This window comes from Nomascus leucogenys, chromosome 4 (genome assembly GCF_006542625.1).
Source record: "Nomascus leucogenys isolate Asia chromosome 4, Asia_NLE_v1, whole genome shotgun sequence".
NCBI lineage: Eukaryota > Metazoa > Chordata > Mammalia > Primates > Hylobatidae > Nomascus > Nomascus leucogenys.
Genome location: NC_044384.1, coordinates 111,585,489 through 111,605,367, shown reverse-complemented (window position 1 = coordinate 111,605,367; position 19,879 = coordinate 111,585,489). Strand labels below are relative to the sequence as shown.

General features: G+C 38.4%; 1 protein-coding gene across 3 annotated transcripts in view; it reads left to right on the top strand.

Annotated features, from left to right (window-relative positions):
• Nucleotides 1-19,879, top strand: part of MYRIP (myosin VIIA and Rab interacting protein) — a 460,077-nt gene that overhangs the window by 72,571 nt on the left and 367,627 nt on the right. For all 3 annotated transcript variants that reach the window (XM_030812079.1, XM_030812078.1, XM_030812077.1), the window contains exon 2: nucleotides 7,160-7,299. In XM_030812079.1, coding sequence (XP_030667939.1) covers nucleotides 7,190-7,299 — 110 coding nt within the window. In that variant the 5' untranslated portion in view covers nucleotides 7,160-7,189. The remainder of the gene's footprint in view (nucleotides 1-7,159; nucleotides 7,300-19,879) is intronic.

The window sequence follows — 19,879 nt, the reverse complement described above, 5'->3', positions numbered from 1 at the left end:
GTGAGAAAACTGGAAAACATAAGTAAACAAGAACAATCAATAACAAAAAATTGTAAGAAATCCTATTGCCCGGAGATTAGCACTGTGAACATTTGGCATGATTATTTAATTATTTTCAATGGAAATCACACACACACACACGCACGCACACATACATTTTTTAGAAAAACAAAAAATTGAGGCAATTTAATATAGTTTTTTAATCTATAACTTTATAAATATGCTTTGAACATTTTTATGTCAATGCTGTATCCACTTCATAGCAGTATGGTATTCTTTCTTAGAGCTATATAATAGCAAATTTAATCAATGTTTTATCATTAGACATTTTAGTAACTTGAACAATTTTGCTATTGTAAATAACACTAAAATGAATATCATCATATATATCCTTGATAATTTTTGTTTATTCAAATGTTTATTTTAAAAGGAAGAGAAAATATGTGCAAAAGCAAATTTTTAAAAATTGCATCATACGAAATTTTATCACTCAAAGATAACTGTTGGTAATTTTTTTGTGATTTTCTTTCAGTATATTTCTATCTTATTTATTTATAGAAGACTGTACTATTCATACTATATTATTTTACTTCTTATTGAGCCATGACATGCATGTAAATGCATAAATCATAAGCATATAGTTAAATTAATTTTCACAAATTGAACACATCAATGTAACCAGCACCCAGATCAAGAAATGTCACCACTTCCCAAGCCTGGTCCCATCTAGCCACTGCCTTCCAAAGGGTAACCACTACCCTGCTTCTAACATTCTAAACTAGTTTTGCCTGATTTTGAACTTTATACAATTGGGATCATCCATCTAGCTTACTTTGCTCAATACAATATACCTATACCGTTATATGTTATTGAAGTTTGTCTGTGTTTATTGCTGTGTAGTGTTCCTGTGGGTGAATATACCACAGTTTGTTTTTCTGTTGATGGACACTTGCATAGACAGGTTTATTTGGATCTATTTTAATAGTGTTGCTGTATACTTTCTTGTATTATTGTATTATTTTGGTAAACTATATGCTGTATTTTTCCTCTGACTTTTTACCTTAAATATGTCATAAATGCCTTTCTTTTAAATACATTTTATTGACATAAAATATTGTATCGTGTGATTGTACCACAACTTAACCTGTCCTACTTTTGGACTTTCAGTTTATTTACAGTATTTTTCTGTAATAGACAACACTGAGATGAACATCCTGGTACATAAGTCTTTGCACATTTTTTCAATTTCTTGAAGAAGATTCTTATGCAGATTGAAATGGCTGGCTCAGTGTTTAAGGATGTTTAATAATTACTGCCAGATTGCCATCTAAACATTTATACTTATAGCCCCTCTACTAATGTATATAAGTACCTGTGTTCCCAGAGTCTTATTAAATGAAAAATTGTGACTTAGTATAATTAGCAGCATTTGGTTATTAATCATATGTGATATTTTATTAAACTATGTGTTGGACATAGATGGTAAATTGCTTTTTCTCTTAAACTTTGTCATTTTATCTTTTAGACAGTTCTATATTTTTCTTGTATTTTATGAGGGTGCTTAATATATTAGGATAATTGTCTTCCCTGGTTTTCCCTAGATTTTTGCTTGCATTTTTTTTTCTTTTTTTTGAGGCGGAGTCTCACTCTGTCGCCCAGGCTGGAGTGCAGTGGCGCAATCTCGGCTCACTGCAACCTTCGCCTCCCGGGTTCAAGCGATTCTCCTGCCTAAACATCCTGAGTAGCTGGGACTACAGGTGCCTGCCACCACACTTGGCTAATTTTTGTATTTTTATTAGAGACGGGGTTTCACCATATTGGCCAGGCTGGTCTTGAACTCCTGATCCCAAGTGATCCACCCACCTCGGCCTCCCAAAGTTCTGGGATTACAAGTGTGAGCCACCGTGCCTGGCCAATTGTTGCTTGCCTTTTAATTTAATCCATATTTTCTTTTTTTGCTATGCAAAACTTTTTTCGTGGTAAAAATTTGGGTGTTACTTTTAGTTTATTTCTTAACTTCTACTGAATCTCAATTCCTTTATGAGAAGAACTAATATCGCAAAGATGGCAGTTCTTTCCCAAATCAATTGACAAATTAATCAATAAGAAAATTCATTTGGATTTTTACGTCTACCCTAGTAAAATGATTTTAAAGTTCACCTGCGGACATAAATGGGCAATGTCAAAAAGTCAGACAGTTTTGGAAAATAAAAATGATAAGAGATGATTTGCAATACTAAGTTTTAAAGTATGTTTCTGACCTGAGATCAGCTACTAAGACACCAGCTTAGAACAGGTCAGGCCAGAAAGTCCTGAGAAAAACTCGAATGTACATGCCTATCTATCTCATCCATGGATCATCTAAGTCAGATAGATTGGTCAATAAATGGTGTTAGGACAGTTGCAGTGTTAGGACAGTTGGCCAAACACAGCCAGCTCTGTGAGAATTCTAAGGAGCACGTGTTAGTGACTTAGAGCAACTAAAGTGATAAATGGAAACAAAAAACAAAATGGAAAATTTATTTCAGTAATAAAAGGATATTTGGTGCTATTCTCAGGCAGAAGAGAAATAGAACACCAAGACTAACATCTACTCACTGAATATCAAATATCAAACTGCCAGGACAGAGGCTCTGACATTTTGCATAAGTTGGGTGGCACGCCTGGTCCAATCAGCTGTGCCCCAGTAGTGTGACCCTGTCTGCTCTGGGCCCACTCCTGTGCATAGGTCAGGGGTGAATTTCAGAGAAGGGGCCGGTTCATGGTAGGGTAACACCCTTGAAGGTGAAAGAATGAAGATCAGTGAGCCATACAGCCCAAGCACCACTTGCTGCAAAGAACAGTCACAGTGAAAGCACATCTCTCATTATTAGTGTTTTTGTTTTTGTCCTTTGCAGGCCAAGTTCATTTTATCCCCCGTGCCTTAAATGTGAGAGTCTTAACATTTAGGTTTCTCTATAGTTGTAAGAAATTTCTTTTCAGTTCTAATCCAAACCCACCACGGTCAAAGTGCAAAGCCCCAGCAATAATTACCCTTTATCACTCTTAGGACTTTATAGTTTTATTTTTCTCTTTATATTAGGTACAGTATCACACAGACAAAAATGTACTGTGGGTTCGTGAAAATCCCATTTAAGCATTTGTCCTTGACCTTTCTAGGTACTTTAATAGAATGTCACTTACGCACACATTGACCTTTTATAATGAATCTTCCACTATGTACTAAGTATTCTTGTAATTTCTTTGTTTTTGTTTTTTTTCATTTGCAAGGGTTGTATTAACCAGTACCTGTAGACACATCTGTGTCCTTCCTCATGTAAGTTATTTTAGCCAGGAATAACATAGACAATTCTGCCTTTGTTTTGGTCTCCTAGCTTTAAAGTTGCATCCATCATCAGCTTCTTCTAAAACTCATCTAACTCTGTTGCCTCTTATGATAATTAAATTTGAAAAATAGCTAAATCAATTCAGTAATTATGTTGGAATAGCTACTGGAGTTTGTCATCATTGCTTTGACTTAGTGTAGAGTTTACCAGATAGTCATTTCTTTGGATGTGAAAAGGTAGATGTTATCAAAGAAAGAGGTTTCTGCAGACATATATGTTTGAGAAACACAGAGTTAAGCAAAAGCAAACTGATTCTGATAGACTTCTTAGAAGCTCCGATAAGCTAATATGTCTTGTGTAAGCCCCATGAAGGCAATACAATTAGAAGCATTTCTCATATTTATTTCACCTCAGAGTCCCTTTCTCAAACTGCTTGTGGGAACAATAACCTGAGAAACACACTTTAGGGAAGTGGTGATATAATTAAATGTTGACATATTAATTTTCTCATTAGTAAATTTAAAAACATATCCTCTCTGTTGTCATGTTGGTTGGCTATAAACCAGAGAAATCAAGGGATAGGGGCACGGGTCTGGAAGTCAGGAGCACCTGAACTGGCTGTGTGTCTTTGGGAAACTGCTTCTCTCTCCTGGGACTGATTGCATTTTCTCATCCTTAAATGAGATTGTCATACCTATGTGACCTCTTATTCATGGACAGGAGCCTTCTCCAGCTCTAGGATGCTATTTCATTTGTTGCACAGGGACTCTGATTGTGTTTGTTGTAGAAAAAGGAAGAAGCTTTTACCAATTTAAAGAAAGTTTTCTCAGTCTCTGACTTGTCGATTTCGAGCTATTTTATTTATTTCTTTACAAAAACAAGTCCTGATCTTTTTTTTTTTCTTTTTTTTTAGGTTTGATATGATCAAAGCTGTCACTTCAGTCTTTCACTAACTGGGCTTCTTAGAATCTCATTTAGAATTCTCAGAAACCAAAAGCCAGTGAAATAAAGTCAAAGGAACAGAAATGTCACCTTCCAGGAACCTCCAAAATGCCATTAACACCTTTAATGAGGCTTTTTAAAGGAAGAATCAGTCTGCACTTTCAGTGGGCCCTCTAGTCTGTTTCTTTTTGCTCATCAGGAAGCTAGAAGATGGCAGCCCATGAGCTTCCTCCCTTGCATTTGCAGTCCGTGGGTAGGATGTTACTTCTAATTGATTTAATTGAAACCTAGTGCAAATACATTAGGTTTCTTCCTGCCCTCAACCCTAACACCACTTGGGCAAAGTGGACTGACAATTTATTTTTGAGAAATAGCATCAATGGAGTGAAAAATAATTTTTTTTAAAAAATTGTTGGAATTCCTGTTGTGATTTGTTGGTTAAATCTTGAGATTGGTTCGCATTATGCAGTCATAAGGTTTTAAATCATCTAGCAAAAGATTTCTGGGGATTGAGCTGTTCCTTTCTCTATGTTTACTACCATTATTTGGAAATGAAAAGGGCAGATAACCTTCTTTTAAATAGCAACCATGCTTGGGGTCTCCTATTCTTAATCATTACATGCTAGAAGAAGGGGGCAGGGAACTCTGGACATCAGATTTAAAAACCTGAGGTTTTAAAACTAGAAAGCATTTACATGATATTAAGGCAGGGACTCTGAGTCAGACCAAGACACAGTCAAATCCCAGGTTGCCATTGTCTTAGACATAATATATAATTGACCTCTTTTCTCATTTGTAAATGGTGGTGGTAGTGACTGTCAATAGGATTTTATGGGAATGTATAAATTTACATATACATTTATAAATGTAGTTTATATGTATGTATAAACTAGAGCATCTGGAACATAGTAGATATCCAGTCAAATAGTGATCTATTATAATCATTATTGTTATTTTTATTGTAAATAATAAGCATATTCCTTGAACAATGCTTCAAGTATTTGCTTTAGTTATGATTTTTATAGATTATATTATTTTTTATTTAGTTTTAGGTTTATTTTATGCTGATGAAAGATACCTTAAGGACAATAGTATGCATGACTTCAACCTTTTAATAACAAGATGAAGCAGTAGCAGCAATACTGTGTCTCTCTAATGAGATGGAATATTACTGATAGCTCTGAAGCCCCTATGTGATTATTCCCAATGAAATCCTCTCTCCTCCCCTTAGAAGTATCACATTCCACTTTGGTTTTACCACACTTCTTCCTAGACAATAATTTTTTGACATTCTATGTTTTTGACCCTTATGATCTAAAAAAAAATCATACTTGTATGCATGCTGTACATGTATTCTGTACATCTGGTGTGCTTCTCTGTCTCAACATTATGTTAAGATTTATCCCTGTTGATGAATGTACCTATTTTATGTTCTTTGCCACTGTGGTAGAATATTCTATTGTATAAAACAAATATGCCCTATTTTTTAAATCATTCCTCCTATTTATGGATGTTTAGTGTTTTTCCAGTTTTATTTATTTTTTTGATATTTTGAATGTGACTGTTGTTACTATTCTTCTGTTAACTACGTGAAATTGCCATTTTTATAGGTCAATGATCCAAACTAAAAATTTATATGATTCAACTCAATTGATGTCTGGTGTGTATTTTTAAGATTATATCTGAAGCATATACCTAAGTGTGGCAGAAATGCTGATTTATAGGGTATATAAATTTTCAACTTTTAAAATGAAACCTGATTGTATTACAAAGAGATTATACCAATTTATACCCCCAAATGAAAACTGTCATTGTCCCACTTCCCACCAACATTTGATATAAATTTTTATTTTGGTGGATGTGAAATATAGTTTTAATTTGCAGTTCTGTAATTACCATTGAAATTAAGCATTATTCCATATGCTTATTTGCCATTTCTATTTTTTGAGATGGAGTCTCGCTTTGTCACCCAGGCTGGAGTGCACTGGCGCGATCTCAGCTCACTGCAGCCTCTGCCTCCCAGGTTCAAACGATTCTCCTGCCTCAGCCTCCCAAGTAGCTGGGACTACAGGCGCCCCTCACCAGGCCCAGCTAATTTTTGGATTTGTAGTAGAGACAGGGTTTCACCATGTTGGTCAGGCTGGTCTTGAACTCCTGATGTCAGGTGATCTGCCCACTTCGGCCTCCCAAAGTGCTGGGATTACAGGCTTGAGCCACTGCGCCCAGCCAACAATTATTTTTAAAAATAGAGTTTCCCGTAATTTTTAGGTATGTACTGCTTAGAGGTGTTTCCCTACAATATCATCTTTGCTGCTGCTGAGAAAACGGCAAAATAAGATTATTTATGTTTTTATCCTTTTGAAGAAGAGAACTTACTGATTTTTAGTTTGTATTTCATTGTCATATGGTTAAAACTTTAAGGGATATATTATACATAGGATTTTTTTAAAGTATTAGAATTTTTTTATAAATTAACATATTTTTATTTTTATAAAATAATTATTTTGTTTGTATTATTTTATTTTGCAGTTACATATAATACTTAACATTTAGAACTTCAAAGCACAAAAGTTTAGAACTTTTAGGTATTGCCTTTTGGCATTTTGCAGAAATCCATACTAAGTCTTATGAATGGTTCATTTTGTTATAAAGAATATTTTTTAATTTAAGAATTGGGATGATGAAACTGGCAGATGACTCATTATTTTCTCTTTTTCTCTGTGGCCTTGGTGAGGTCATTTGTAAATATTTGCTGACTGAGTCCAGAGAAAGATACTACCTTACATAATCACTTACATATAAACACTGTATTTACTCTATTTTAATAACAAAATAGATTGATTTTGTCCATGTAGAGCTTTTATCTTGCTTGTATCATTTTGGTTTCCCAGGTCTTATTTCATCATCTGTGTTGAGTAACCATGGGGAGGAAGCTGGACCTGTCTGGTTTGACTGATGATGAAACAGAGCATGTTCTTCAGGTGGTTCAAAGAGACTTCAATCTTCGCAAAAAAGAAGAAGAACGACTAAGGTGAGATGCCTGTTTTGCTCAGCAGGGTACAGCAAACCACATGTGGACAAGCGAAACAGGTTTCCTGAGGGTATTCCCTCCTGCTAGCCCTGAGTTTGGACACACACTTATGTTTGTCAGAAGAATGTCCTGTCCTTTGTAGAAAGGTTTGCCAGTTTCAGAAATGTCAGTTCAGAAATGTGTTGCTAACAGTCCCAATCAGGGTTTTGTTGGGACTTCTGACCCTGTATGTCATTATTAGCTATAGAATGAGTGGAGCTTGTGGTGAACACGCTGCCTTGAGCTTCCTCTTGGCCTTAGTTTTTTGTTGGCAGGTCTTATTGAAGGATAACCAAAGTGTTAAGTGAACAGTTCTTGTGAGAATGAGTCTCATGCATGTACAATGTTCTGTTTAAACTCTCAGCTACTGTGGCACAAGAAAAGAGCTTTGAACATCAGATACAAGGAAACTGACCACCAGACTGGGATGGGATCACCTGGTTTAGCACTACTTCCCTCCTTTTATAGAAGAGGAAACTGAAGCCTAAAGAGGTAGTCTCCTGACTCCTCTGCAGTTGATATTTCCCCATGAAAGGCTCTTGGAAATACTATGGCAGGTCAGTTCCAACTATGCCTAAGTTGGAAGAAGTCACAGCGATAGAAATGAGGTCATGTATTAGGCCTAATGTATTGAAACTGATGGTAGGTCAGTATTAGTCTCCCTCATCTATAAAACCTGTTATTCCTTGGGATTCCATGGGATTATTCACAGCACCATCTTCTTCCTTAGACACTAAGCAAAAACCTGTTTTGCTCACTTTGATTATTCAACAGCTAGAACAGTGCCTAGCACAGTTTTAAAAAATCAATTAATTATTAATAGATTTCTTGTCTTTCATCAAACAAGTATATATTTAATATATACTATATGTGAGACCAAAAGATGGTGGAAATAAAGATGATTACACTAAGGTGCTTATAGCCTAGCAAGGGAGATAACATTGCCAAGAAGTATGAAGTCTGAGGTACTCCAAGGTAGAAGGAAAACAATCCCTTTTTGGTGGTAGGAAAGATTTACCAGTTTTAAGCTGAGTGAGAAAGGGCATGAGTAGAGCTTTGGCATAATCCTAAATTTCTGTATTTACATATGGAATATAAAAGAGAACAGAGTCAAGGACGTCCCCAAGGTTTTTTTGGCATAGGAAACTGGAAGAATGAAGTTGTCATTCAGTGAATATGAAGACAGAGGAGCAGGGTATTTGGTAGCCAGGTAAAGTTGAGAGCTCTGTCTCAGGCATCTTCAATTTGAGATGAATATTGGACATCCAAAGGAGATGCCAACTTGGCATTTATGTATTTGCAACTAGGAATCAAGTGGGAGGTCCAAGTTGGAAATTAAAATGTCATGGAAAAGGTCACCAGAACAACAGGAGAGTAGATGGAGCAGGGAAACTAGTACAGTTGCTTGGCAGCGCTAAGACCAACTTGAAGTTTGTGGTCACTATTTTACATTGAGACCAGTTTCTACATGGTAGTGTTTTCCCTGTATCTTTCAGCCTCTTTCCTCTACTGGACCATTGGAAAGAACCATGTCTTGATCAGTTTTGTGCCCCAATCTCTGGGCACAGGGCCTGGCACACAGTGGGTGTGCCCTAAAGCTCTGTGGAATGGATGGATACATGTAGATTGATTGTCAATCCATATGACTACCTTCATGTGTGGTTTGAAGAATCCACCTTAATATTTCCTTTAAATCATAAAGACCATCTGTGTGTCATGCTTTATCTCCTGGAAACTGACATATGGATAAGCCAAGACCTTGTTTAATGTCCTTTTCTGACTGTGGAGACTTGCCTTAGCTCCACTGCAGAGTCAGGTGCCCATCCATGTGGAAGAGCAGCTTTAGGGCTTGCCTTGAGGAGGAAAATTTTAAAGAGCAGCTCTCACTGCAGTAGACCCAACAAAATGGGCACCATCTTTCTCATGAAGACAGGAGTCTTAGTGGACAGCAGTCAGTAGCCTACTGCAATTCTGTGAAAATGCATGGTCATGGGAACCTGCTTGTAATGGAGAAAATGATGCTTGAAATTACCAGTGGCCAAAGAGGAATGACTGCTTGCCATGGCAGCTCTTGTGGCACTGGAACTGGACATTTTTTCTCTGAAGACAGTTGTTACTATTGTCCTCTGCCCATGACCAGTGACATGCCTCGATAGGTACCCAGCAAACTGAGGTGACACTCTGAATGATTCCAGCAAAGAATATTACTATCGAATAAAAAGAGATTATGACACTGCAAAACCACTGAAATTGCCAAACATTTGCCTCACTTTTTTATATTGCTTGAATTTTGGGTATGTGAAAGAATCTAGGAGGTAGTATTCTTGAACTGAACTTTGAAAGTATTTTAGAATTATAGGAAGTATTTTCCTTTAATGAATGTATAACTCATAATAGAAGACTTTTTTAAATTTTACAATCTTGAATTAGTTTCCTTTTCCCCCGACCAGCTGTTCTTTATTTACCTAGTTTCTCTGGCTAGGTTTTGTGAGGGTAGGTCTTGAGTGTAGTAGAGCTTATCCAGTGTTTACAATGATCTGTTCTTCAGTGCAGACATTAAATGTAATAGTAAATAGGAGGCAGAAGTGTGAATTAAGTGTCCTCAGAACACATCATGGTAACGTAAAGAGGGATAATGGGGATGAAGAATTCATGGAAAGAGAACTAAAATGTATAAAGCAGCGTGAACTGGCACTGCCCTGGGTATCACACAATTTATCTTATTGATTCCTCACTAAAGTCACTATAATGTTAGCACCAGCTTACATGGGGGCATCCAAGAACAGAGAGATTACAAAGCTTGCTCAGAATCACACAGTTAATCGGAGTAGGGCCAGTATTTTGTTTTCCAGATTCTCTCCATTATGTAGACTGGGTTAAACCATTTCAAAACTGTTTTACTCTCCCTCCCTCCTTAAAATAATTCCTTAGTATCATCTAATGTCCAGTAAATTTATCCAACTATCTTATTTCTACAGTATGTTCAAATCAGAATCCAAACAAGGTCCACTCATTAGTCTGGTTGTTTTGAATCTTAAACCTCTTAATTTTGTCATTATTTCTGAGATAATTCAGAAGGCAAGCATGGTATTTGGTGTCTCTGAGAATATTTTACTTTTTTACTTTGTCATTTTATGGTTAGGCCGATTAGAGTTGGAGCTTAGTTTTGTTGTAATTTTCTCCCCCTTTAATAAGGTCCTTTTATAACAATTTAGATCTTTTCCAAATTCTGCTATTTAAATTTTTAAAAAATTCATAGATAAGTGTTTTTCTTTGTTGTTTGTTTGTTTGGAGATGGAGTCTCGCTCTGTTGCCCAGGCTGGAGTGCAGTAGCACGATGCAACCTCTGTCTCCCGGGTTCAAGCAATTCTCCTGCCTCGGCCTCTTGAGTAGCTGGGATTACAGGCGCAAGCTGCCACACCTGGCCAATTTTTTGTATGTTAGTAGAGATGAGGTTTCACCATGTTGCCCAGGTGGGTCTCGAACTCCTGAGCTCAGGCAATCTGTCCACCTCGGCCTCCCAAATTGCTGGGATTACAGCCGTGAGCCACTGCGCCTGGTCGTGTTTTTTTTATTTCCCAAAGGCATGTATTTAGAATGGATGTGATATTGTTACCCATATGGAAGGGACAGTGTGACTGTCCTGGCTCTGGCAGGTAAGTGGAGAAGGACACTGGGGAAAGCTTACAGCCCTCATTCTTTACAGGACTCCTGCTATGCCCCACTCTCTGCTATAGCTCATAGTGAGCAGAGGCACATCGTGGTTGGTGTGTAGATATCAGCTGCTGTGTGTAGGTAGTCACAGGCCTCACTATGTAAAGTGATTCTGTCAACCCAATGTCAGTAAGATGAGACACTTTCTCAGCACTGGGGATGTGATGCATTGAATTTTTAATATCATTAAAGCTATATGTTTATAGCAGGACTGTTGGGGGAAGATAGAGAATTGATAGGCCTGAGAATAGCAGACAGGCAATACCAGATACTGGAGGTGAGGACTTATTTACAAATTCAGTAGAGTAAGTGTTGATTCCATTTCTCCAAGACACACCAGGATTAACACTATGGATGGAGGATGCTGGGAACGAAAGGCATGGTGACGCCTGCTCCTACCTCCAGGTGCTTTGGGTTTTATCTAGATTACTCAAGTAAATGTGTCAAAAAGTTCATATTGTACTTGGTTAATTTTATTTTCTGTTTTTCTTTTTTATCAGATGATTTCAGGCAAATAGTAAAATTATGCAAATGGTAAAGAAGACCTTATAATGAAAAGCCTAAGTCCTCTGCTCCATATTTAGTTCTTTGTCCTTTAGACCTCCTGGCATGACCTTCATAAATCTAAATATGTGCTTCTGTTGCTATATTTCAATGTATCAGTATTAGACATTCTTTCAGTTTTCTGCTCTGAAATTGGGGACTTAGCTCACTTACTTATGTTACCCTTGTATTTTGTTTCTTGATGATTATATTATTTTCTACTGGTCATCTTTCAAACTTAAATAATAGATGGAAACCTCTGAGTCTTGTTCTGTCAATGTTTGCCATTCTTTTTCAGTTCTGACGTGCAACATTCAAATAGTGTCCCTGTCTTTACCTCTTTACCTCCTTCTGCCCTGTGTCCCAGCTTTCCCTATAATAGCTTTACTCTCATACATACAAGGCTGGTGCATTCACCCACTGTTCCAAAAACATATTTGAGTCTCCTGTTTTGTTCATAGGATGATTCTAACTGTTGTAGCCCCTATATAGTTATGACTGAAAATATTAACATTGTTTACCGCTGCCTCTCTCTCTTTTTCAGAGCTTTATTGAAGTTAGCAGGTATCTGATTGTTCTTTTCCTTTTCTCTTTACCATTATGAATTAATTATGCTTTTATTTCTTTGCTGTCATTGGAAAGGGGTCTTAAGAGGGAGCAGAGGCCATTAAGTGTTTGCTTTGTCTGTCATCTGGAATCTAAATTCCACAGTAACTTGCTTACTAGTCAAGGTCATGTGAGGATCCTGGGGAGTGTGCAGAGGTGGAAAGCACTCCCAGTGTCTAGCATATGTGCAGAGCATGCTTTGGGGTCAAACAGATATGGGTATGAGTCCTTCTATCATGATTATCATGATTATGTTGGACTGTTTGACCTCTGAGCCTCAGAAGTCAAAATGAATCCAGGAAAGGCTGGGTCATTGCTGCACATTAACCATGTCCTATTTGTAGGAAAGTTGACATTTCTGGAAACTTCACCCTGACTTTTCCTTCATTTCTGTTGATAGAGCCTCTACAGGTGAGGCACCCCATGCAATGGGCTCTGTTCTGTCTGTAACAGCTCTATCCCCAGGTTCTATGATTCCAGGCATTGGTCTTGCCTGCTGAGAACATATCTTTTCATGAACTTTCAGGTTTCTACACTTTGCTTTGATTGCCCTCTCTGCTTCTAGTGTTCCTCCGTTTAGGAGAGTATGGCTAAACATTGAGTGCCTAAACAGAATTCAATGGAAATAATAAATTAGTATAACAACACAGAATCTTCAACTTTGTCTATAGCAGTTATGCTTTCCCAGTAATGAAACATATCATCTATGTCATATGACTTTTTCCATACCTTTATTCTCTCAATTATATAACTCTTGAGAAATTTTCAAATAGTAGAAAAAAATAACCAGGCACCTACGCCACATTTAAGTCCATGATGTTCAAAAGTCTTACCCAACTACCAGATTTATACTACTATTTGAGTGGGAGTGTGGGGCCCTCAGCTGGGATCAGTGTGGTATTTATAGCTGCACCAGGTACTGTTGGACAGCTTTTGGACAAGCATGTTTTTGATGATATTGTTCACAGCAGAAATAAAGTCTTGGAGAAAAGAAGAGGCCCTGACTGGAGGAAGAAATGCAAAATACAGCTTCCTAGGCTATCGACAGACTAGCAGGCAGACCATCCAGGTTCAGTGTGATTAGGGGCGGGAGAGGTTAAGACTTGTTTCCTTCTGTTGGACCCCAGTGCTTCCTGTGTGACTCAGATAGAGGAGGCCTGGCAAATTGAGTGCATTGGTCTCCCCATGGTAACTCCTGAGTACCCAACTCCTGAGTACCCCATGGACTGTGTCTGCTTGGGTGTTGGGCATTTGGTTTAGTGTTCATCGTCAAAGGCCACGTTCCCTCCTCTCCATCTGCCTTTCTGTGTATCTGGCAGACAAAATTTTAAGAACTTTTTCTTCATGTCTACAGTGTAGCATATCATGATGTTTTGTTAGTATAAATACATAGATAGATTAAATTATTAAAATAAGTAAATAGAATGTCACCTGTGTGGCAGAGATAAACAGTGCTCACCAAATATCTTATGTGCTCATGCATATTCCCAGTGCCTCCTGCAGTTAGATTGCAGCCATGTGATTAGGTCTGGATAATCGACAGTGAGAGGAAGGGCCTGTATTACTTCCAGGTCAGGGCACTTAAGAGTTGGTGTGACTCTACTACCTCTCCCCTTGCCTTCTGTGGTGTCCTTGGAGGCCTTGTGTGGAAACATGGCACCACATGACGGAGAGAGCCTGATCCCTTTGACACTGGATGGAGGAGAGTTTCTGATGATCTGGAGGAGAGTTTCTGATGATCTGCAGGAGACTTTGTGTGGGTTTATTGGGTTAAGTCATTGAGGCCTTGGGGTTTATTTCTTACAGCGACATAGCCTAGTATTACTCTAATTAATATAGTTTTTGAGCGCTAAAAGAGAGCCAAATATTTGTTACGCCCCAACCTTTGACTTGTAGATGAAGAAGCATGCTCAGAGGGTGCATAGGCAGTTAGTGGTAGAGTCTGGATGCGACCTGAGTTTCCTGATGCCAGGGCTCCATGTTGTCTGCCATTGGGCCTCCCAGGTAGTAGAAGACACCTGTAGCAAGATGTCCAGACCTAAACTGGTATCACAGTTTATGCCCTATAATTTTATATCATCAGGAACATTTACAAAGCGGTTTTAAAAATGACTGTTAATTGTACAATCCTCTGGTGTTCAAATTGAGTCTTGGAGTCACTGAAGAGATAGCCACAGGCTTTAAAATTTCTTATTTACTACATGCTTGCCAAAAGCTAGTTAGCATTTGGATAACTTCCAAAGGTTGCTGGTGCTCTAATGGACTTGGTCTGTGGAGTAGCAGGGGTTAGATGGGATGCAATTGTTTTCTGTAACTGCGACTGGCACCTAGGCTGGGCCAGGGGAAGGAAGGGAGGGCAGAGGGCAATGAGTGTGAGATAGCACTTCCTGCTGTGTCTTTCTCAGGCGCAGCTGCCACAGCCCAGCAGCTATGATGTGTCAGCTCTTCCTCTGGCCTGTGTTAAGGAAGGGGAAATAAACGCTTTTGAGACCTGCTTCTGTTGCCCATAATGGTATCATTACTCACTTGCAGATGTGGCCCACATCTTCCTTGCCACCTCCAGGGGTAGTCTTCCACCCTCCATTGGTCAGGTCTAAGTGTTTTGAGAAAATAAATAAGAGCTGCCAGGGTTTGTTGGAGACCCACTGTGAGGAAGCAAAGCTGTTCTCAAAATCTAGAAATAATTTGTGTTTCTAGTCAGTGACACAGAGACTCCTTTGAGGATTAATCACCATTTTTTAAAGTAGAAAGAACATGGTACTTTAATAAAATGAGTTAGTGATCTTTCTTCCTTCAAGATTTATTTTCATTTTAAACAAAAATTTTATTGTAAGAACGTAGTAGAAACTCAAAAAGTTTCTATTTCAAACAGTAACATTCCTTTGTTTTTACTGTCTTTTGTTCTGAACACTTAAATTGAGCTAATGAATTAGCAAATACTTCTGGTTATATCCTTCCCTGAAGCTGGAAGACAGATCACCTTGTCTTTAGAATAAATATGCCTTATGGTTTGTGAAATAACTGTGTATGCACAAAGTGCATTTGCCTGAGGTCTCCTCAGGGCCTTTTGTAGCTCTTTGATATTCTGCACTAACTCTGTGGCATTAACCTGCCCAGTTAATGAATCTGCTGTCTCAGTGGGGATGCTCCAAGGTAGTTCCTTCGATGGGATTGGTAGATCTGGTCACCTGGCAGTGCCCTGAAAAATCAGAGTTGAGAGCAGGTGCATTTAATGGTGCAGTGGGAGGCAGGTCACAGCTCTGGTTGAGATCACTTTGTGATGGGGGAAGGCCTAGGAGGAGACAGAACTGGGAGACCTGGGGAGAGAGCCTGGAGACTCATGGAGGGCAGGTGCGCAGGCTGCAGAAAGTAGAGTGGAGAGGATTGATCTTAAAGCTACGAGGTATCTCACAAGATTATTTTTAAAACTCTTAGTATTGGTATTTTTGTCAATAATGGCAGGCCAATATTAATCCAAAGCTGCTGGGTATTTATTAATTTGCTTCAAAATCATATTTTGAATGTCAGGACCCTTCTGGGCAAATATGAAGGGGGTGAAAGGGCAGTAGGGGACTCACAAATTTAGTAAGGTTATTAGCCCTTGAAGGAGAGTCCAAAAGATGAGCTAAGTCCTATATGAATAATTAGGATGCTATAGACAGTGAGAAATAAAGATATTAAGGCAGACTCATGGGAATACATCTGTCTTAGAGGAGGGGGCTAGGAAAAGGAAAAGACTTCCTGAAGGAGAGGTGTGTTTGATTTGACCCTTGAAGATGGACTAGATTTTTTAGTGGATTGACACATAGGTCTGAGCAGCAGGGAGCATCCTGGGTAAAGTAATATGGATAGAAAAGGGAACATGTTTTCACAACCCCAAATCAGGACCTGTGGTGGGGCAGGGGAGGAAGAGACTGTTTTGAAGATAATTCTACTTCACTGTTACTAATAGCATTGAATAGAGTGTGGGGTTCCAGGAATATCATCTCCCTTTATCCCAACAATCCTGGGAAAAGCACATTCTTTTTTTTTTTTTTTTTTTTTTTTTGAGACAGATTCTCATTCTGTCACCCAGGCTGGAGTGCAGTGGTGGATCTCGGCTCACTGCAAACTCTGCTTCCTGGGTTCAAGTGATTCTCCTGCCTTAGCCTCCTAAGTAACTGGGATTACATGTGTGTGCCACCACACCTGGCTAATTTTTGTATTTTTAGGAGAGATGGGATTTCATTATGTTGGTCAGGCTGGTCTCGAACTGCTGACCTCGTGATCCACCCACCTCTGCCTCCCAAAGTGCTGGGATTACAGGCCTGAGCCACCATGCCCGGCCGCATATTCTTATCTGTTTACAAAATGGGAGAACCGAGGCTCTAAATTGGTGTTAAATAATTTGCTCAAGTTGTACAGAGTAAGAAGTGAATTCAAACTCAGGCAGAGCAGCCCTAGAGTGAGACCAGCACCAGGGCAGTACACTGCCCTTAGTACTGAAAACAAGGACATTCAGGTGCCATGGGATAGAATAGATGAAATTAAAAGTGTTCCTATTTCTCCACATCCTCTCCAGCACCTGTTGTTTCCTGACTTTTTAATGATCACCATTCTAACTAGTGTGAGATGGTATCTCACTGTGGTTTTGATTTGCATTTCTCTGATGGCCAGTGATGATGAGCATTTTTTCATGTGTTTTTTGGCTGCATAAATGTCTTCTTTTGAGAAGTGTCTGTTCATGTCCTTTGCCCACTTGTTGATGGGGTTGTTTGTTTTTTTCTTGTAAATTTGTTTGAGTTCATTGTAGATTCTGGATATTAGCCCTTTGTCAGATGAGTAGGTTGCAAAAATTTTCTCCCATTCTGTAGGTTGCCTGTTCACTCTGATGGTAGTTTCTTTTGCTGTGCAGAAGCTCTTTAGGTTAATTAGATCCCATTTGTCAATTTTGGCTTTTGTTGCCATTGCTTTTGGTGTTTTAGACGTGAAGTCCTTGCCCACGCCTATGTCCTGAATGATGTTGCCTAGGGTTTCTTGTAGGATTTTAATGGTTTTAGGTCTAACATGTAAGTCTTTAATCCATCTTGAATTAATTTTTGTATAAGGTGTAAGGAAGGGATCCAGTTTCAGCTTTCTGCATATGGCTAGCCAGTTTTCCCAGCACCATTTATTAAATAGGGAATCCTTTCCCCATTTCTTGTTTTTGTCAGGTTTGTCAAAGATCAGATAGTTGTAGATATGCGGCATCATTTCTGAGGACTCTGTTCTGTTCCATTGATCTATGTCTCTGTTGTGGTACCAGTACCATGCTGTTTTGGTTGCTGTAGCCTTGTAGTATAGTTTGAAGTCAGGTAGTGTGATGCCTCCAGCTTTGTTCTTTTGGCTTAGGATTGACTTGGAAATGCGGGCTCTTTTTTGGTTCCATATGAACTTTAAAGTAGTTTTTTCCAATTCTTTGAAGAAAGTCATTGGTAGTTTGATGGGGATGGCATTGAATCTATAAATTACTTTGGGCAGTATGGCCATTTTCACGATATTGATTCTTCCAACCCATGAATGTGGAATGTTCTTCCATTTGTTTGTATCCTCTTTCATTTCATTGAGCAGTGGTTTGTAGTTCTCCTTGAAGAGATCCTTCACATCCCTTGTAAGCTGGATTCCTAGGTATTTTATTCTCTTTGAAACAATTGTGAATGAGAGTTCACTCATGATTTGGCTCTCTGTTAGGAACACTTTTACACTGTTGGTGGGACTGTAAACTAGTTCAACCATTGTGGAAGTCAGTGTGGCGATTCCTCAGGGATCTAGAACTAGAAATACCATTTGACCCAGCCATCCCATTACTGGGTATATACCCAAAGGACTATAAATCATGCTGCTGTAAAGACACATGCACACGTATGTTTATTGTGGCACTATTCACAATAGCAAAAAGTTGGAACCAACCCGAATGTCCAACAACGATAGACTGGATTAAGAAAATGTGGCACATATACACCATGGAATACTATGCAGCCATAAAAAATGATGAGTTCATGTCCTTTGTAGGGACATGGATGAAACTGGAAAACATCATTCTCAGTAAACTATCGCAACGACAAAAAACCAAACACCGCATGTTCTCACTCATAGGTGGGAATTGAACAATGAGAACTCATGGACACAGGAAGGGGAACATCACACTCCAGGGACTGTTGTGGGGTGGGGGGAGGGGGGAGGGACAGCATTAGGAGATACACCTAATGCTAAATGACGAGTTAATGGGTGCAGCAAAACAACATGGCACATGGATACATATGTAACAAACCTGCACATTGCACACATGTACCCTAAAACCTGAAGTATAATAATAAAAAATTAAAAATTAAAAAAAAAAGAAATTAGGACCATCTTGGAAAATCTGGCACCTGTGCTTGCTAAAACTTGGGATGGGTTCAGGGCTGGGCAAGTTATAGGGTTTAAGTCAGTATATGAGAAGTGTGCAGTTGGGACAATACAGTAGCCAACTAGCCACATGTGGCATTAAGCACTTTGAATATGTCTTATCCAAATTGGGGTGTAGTCTAAGGGTGAAATAAATGCTAGATTTCAAAGATCAAGTATAAAAAATGTAAAATAGCTCAATAATTTTCATATTGATTACACATTGAAATGTTTCTAAAATTACATCTTAAATATATTTTTAAAGTTAATTTCACTTTTTTTTACTTTTTAAAATGTGGCTACTAGGAAGTTTTAAATTATGTATATGGCTCACATTATATTTTTATTGGACAGTGCTGGTCTGAAATGCAAGATTAAGCAGTTTGGGATTTATAAAACCAAAAAGTAAGCTTTCTTTCTCAATTTTGTTTAGGATTATTCCTTTTTTATATGTGGTTTTTAGGTATCTGTAAAAGCCAGCTAAAGTTTTAGCTAATTAGTCAGATATTGGCCTTTGCTATCAAATATTGTTGTCTCTGTCACGTGAAGGTGGTCTCTGAGTCATGCCTCAGTGTTGGGTTTATTACACAGTTTAAAAAAAAAGCACACTGTGTCCATGCCATATTCATGACAAAGAGTTTATGCATCTCAGGACAGAATGAACTCTTTCATGTTTCCCTGAAGTTAATGGTTGACCAAATACTTCATGACCTTTGAAATAACACATGGCTTTAGAATGGCCCACTATTCAAAATTTATATCACATCTTTGGCGCCGTAAAGTTATCAGACATTCACCTGTGGGGTCTGCCTTTAGAAATGGTCAGGAGAGTTTGATGTTACAAGTAATCTACATTACAGTTGTAATGTAGAAAAAAGGGAATCATGCTGATGCTCTTATTTGCTTTTTAACTTGTGGCCCTTCAAAGATGTACAGTTACTAATTTGGAGATTCGAATATGTTCTCCCCATAATCCCACTTTCTTTAATAACAATTTTCTACTAGGTTGCTTTTATGGCTCCAAGTTCCTGATCTTATTTACTTTTCCACTGCAAATGTCAGAGGCTCAGCTTCTGGGCCCTGATAAAGCTCTTGTGGCATTAATTCTTGGCCTGACCTTCATTTCTTAGACCTCTGGCTGTGGAAAGTATTTCTTTGGCCTTACATGTGCATAGAATTCAGGACTTGAAAGGGAGCAAGGAGGAAAGTTTCCACAGCAATTTGAAAAAGTAGCTTTTCTCACTTACAGTAGTTCAGGAATGTACACAATCCT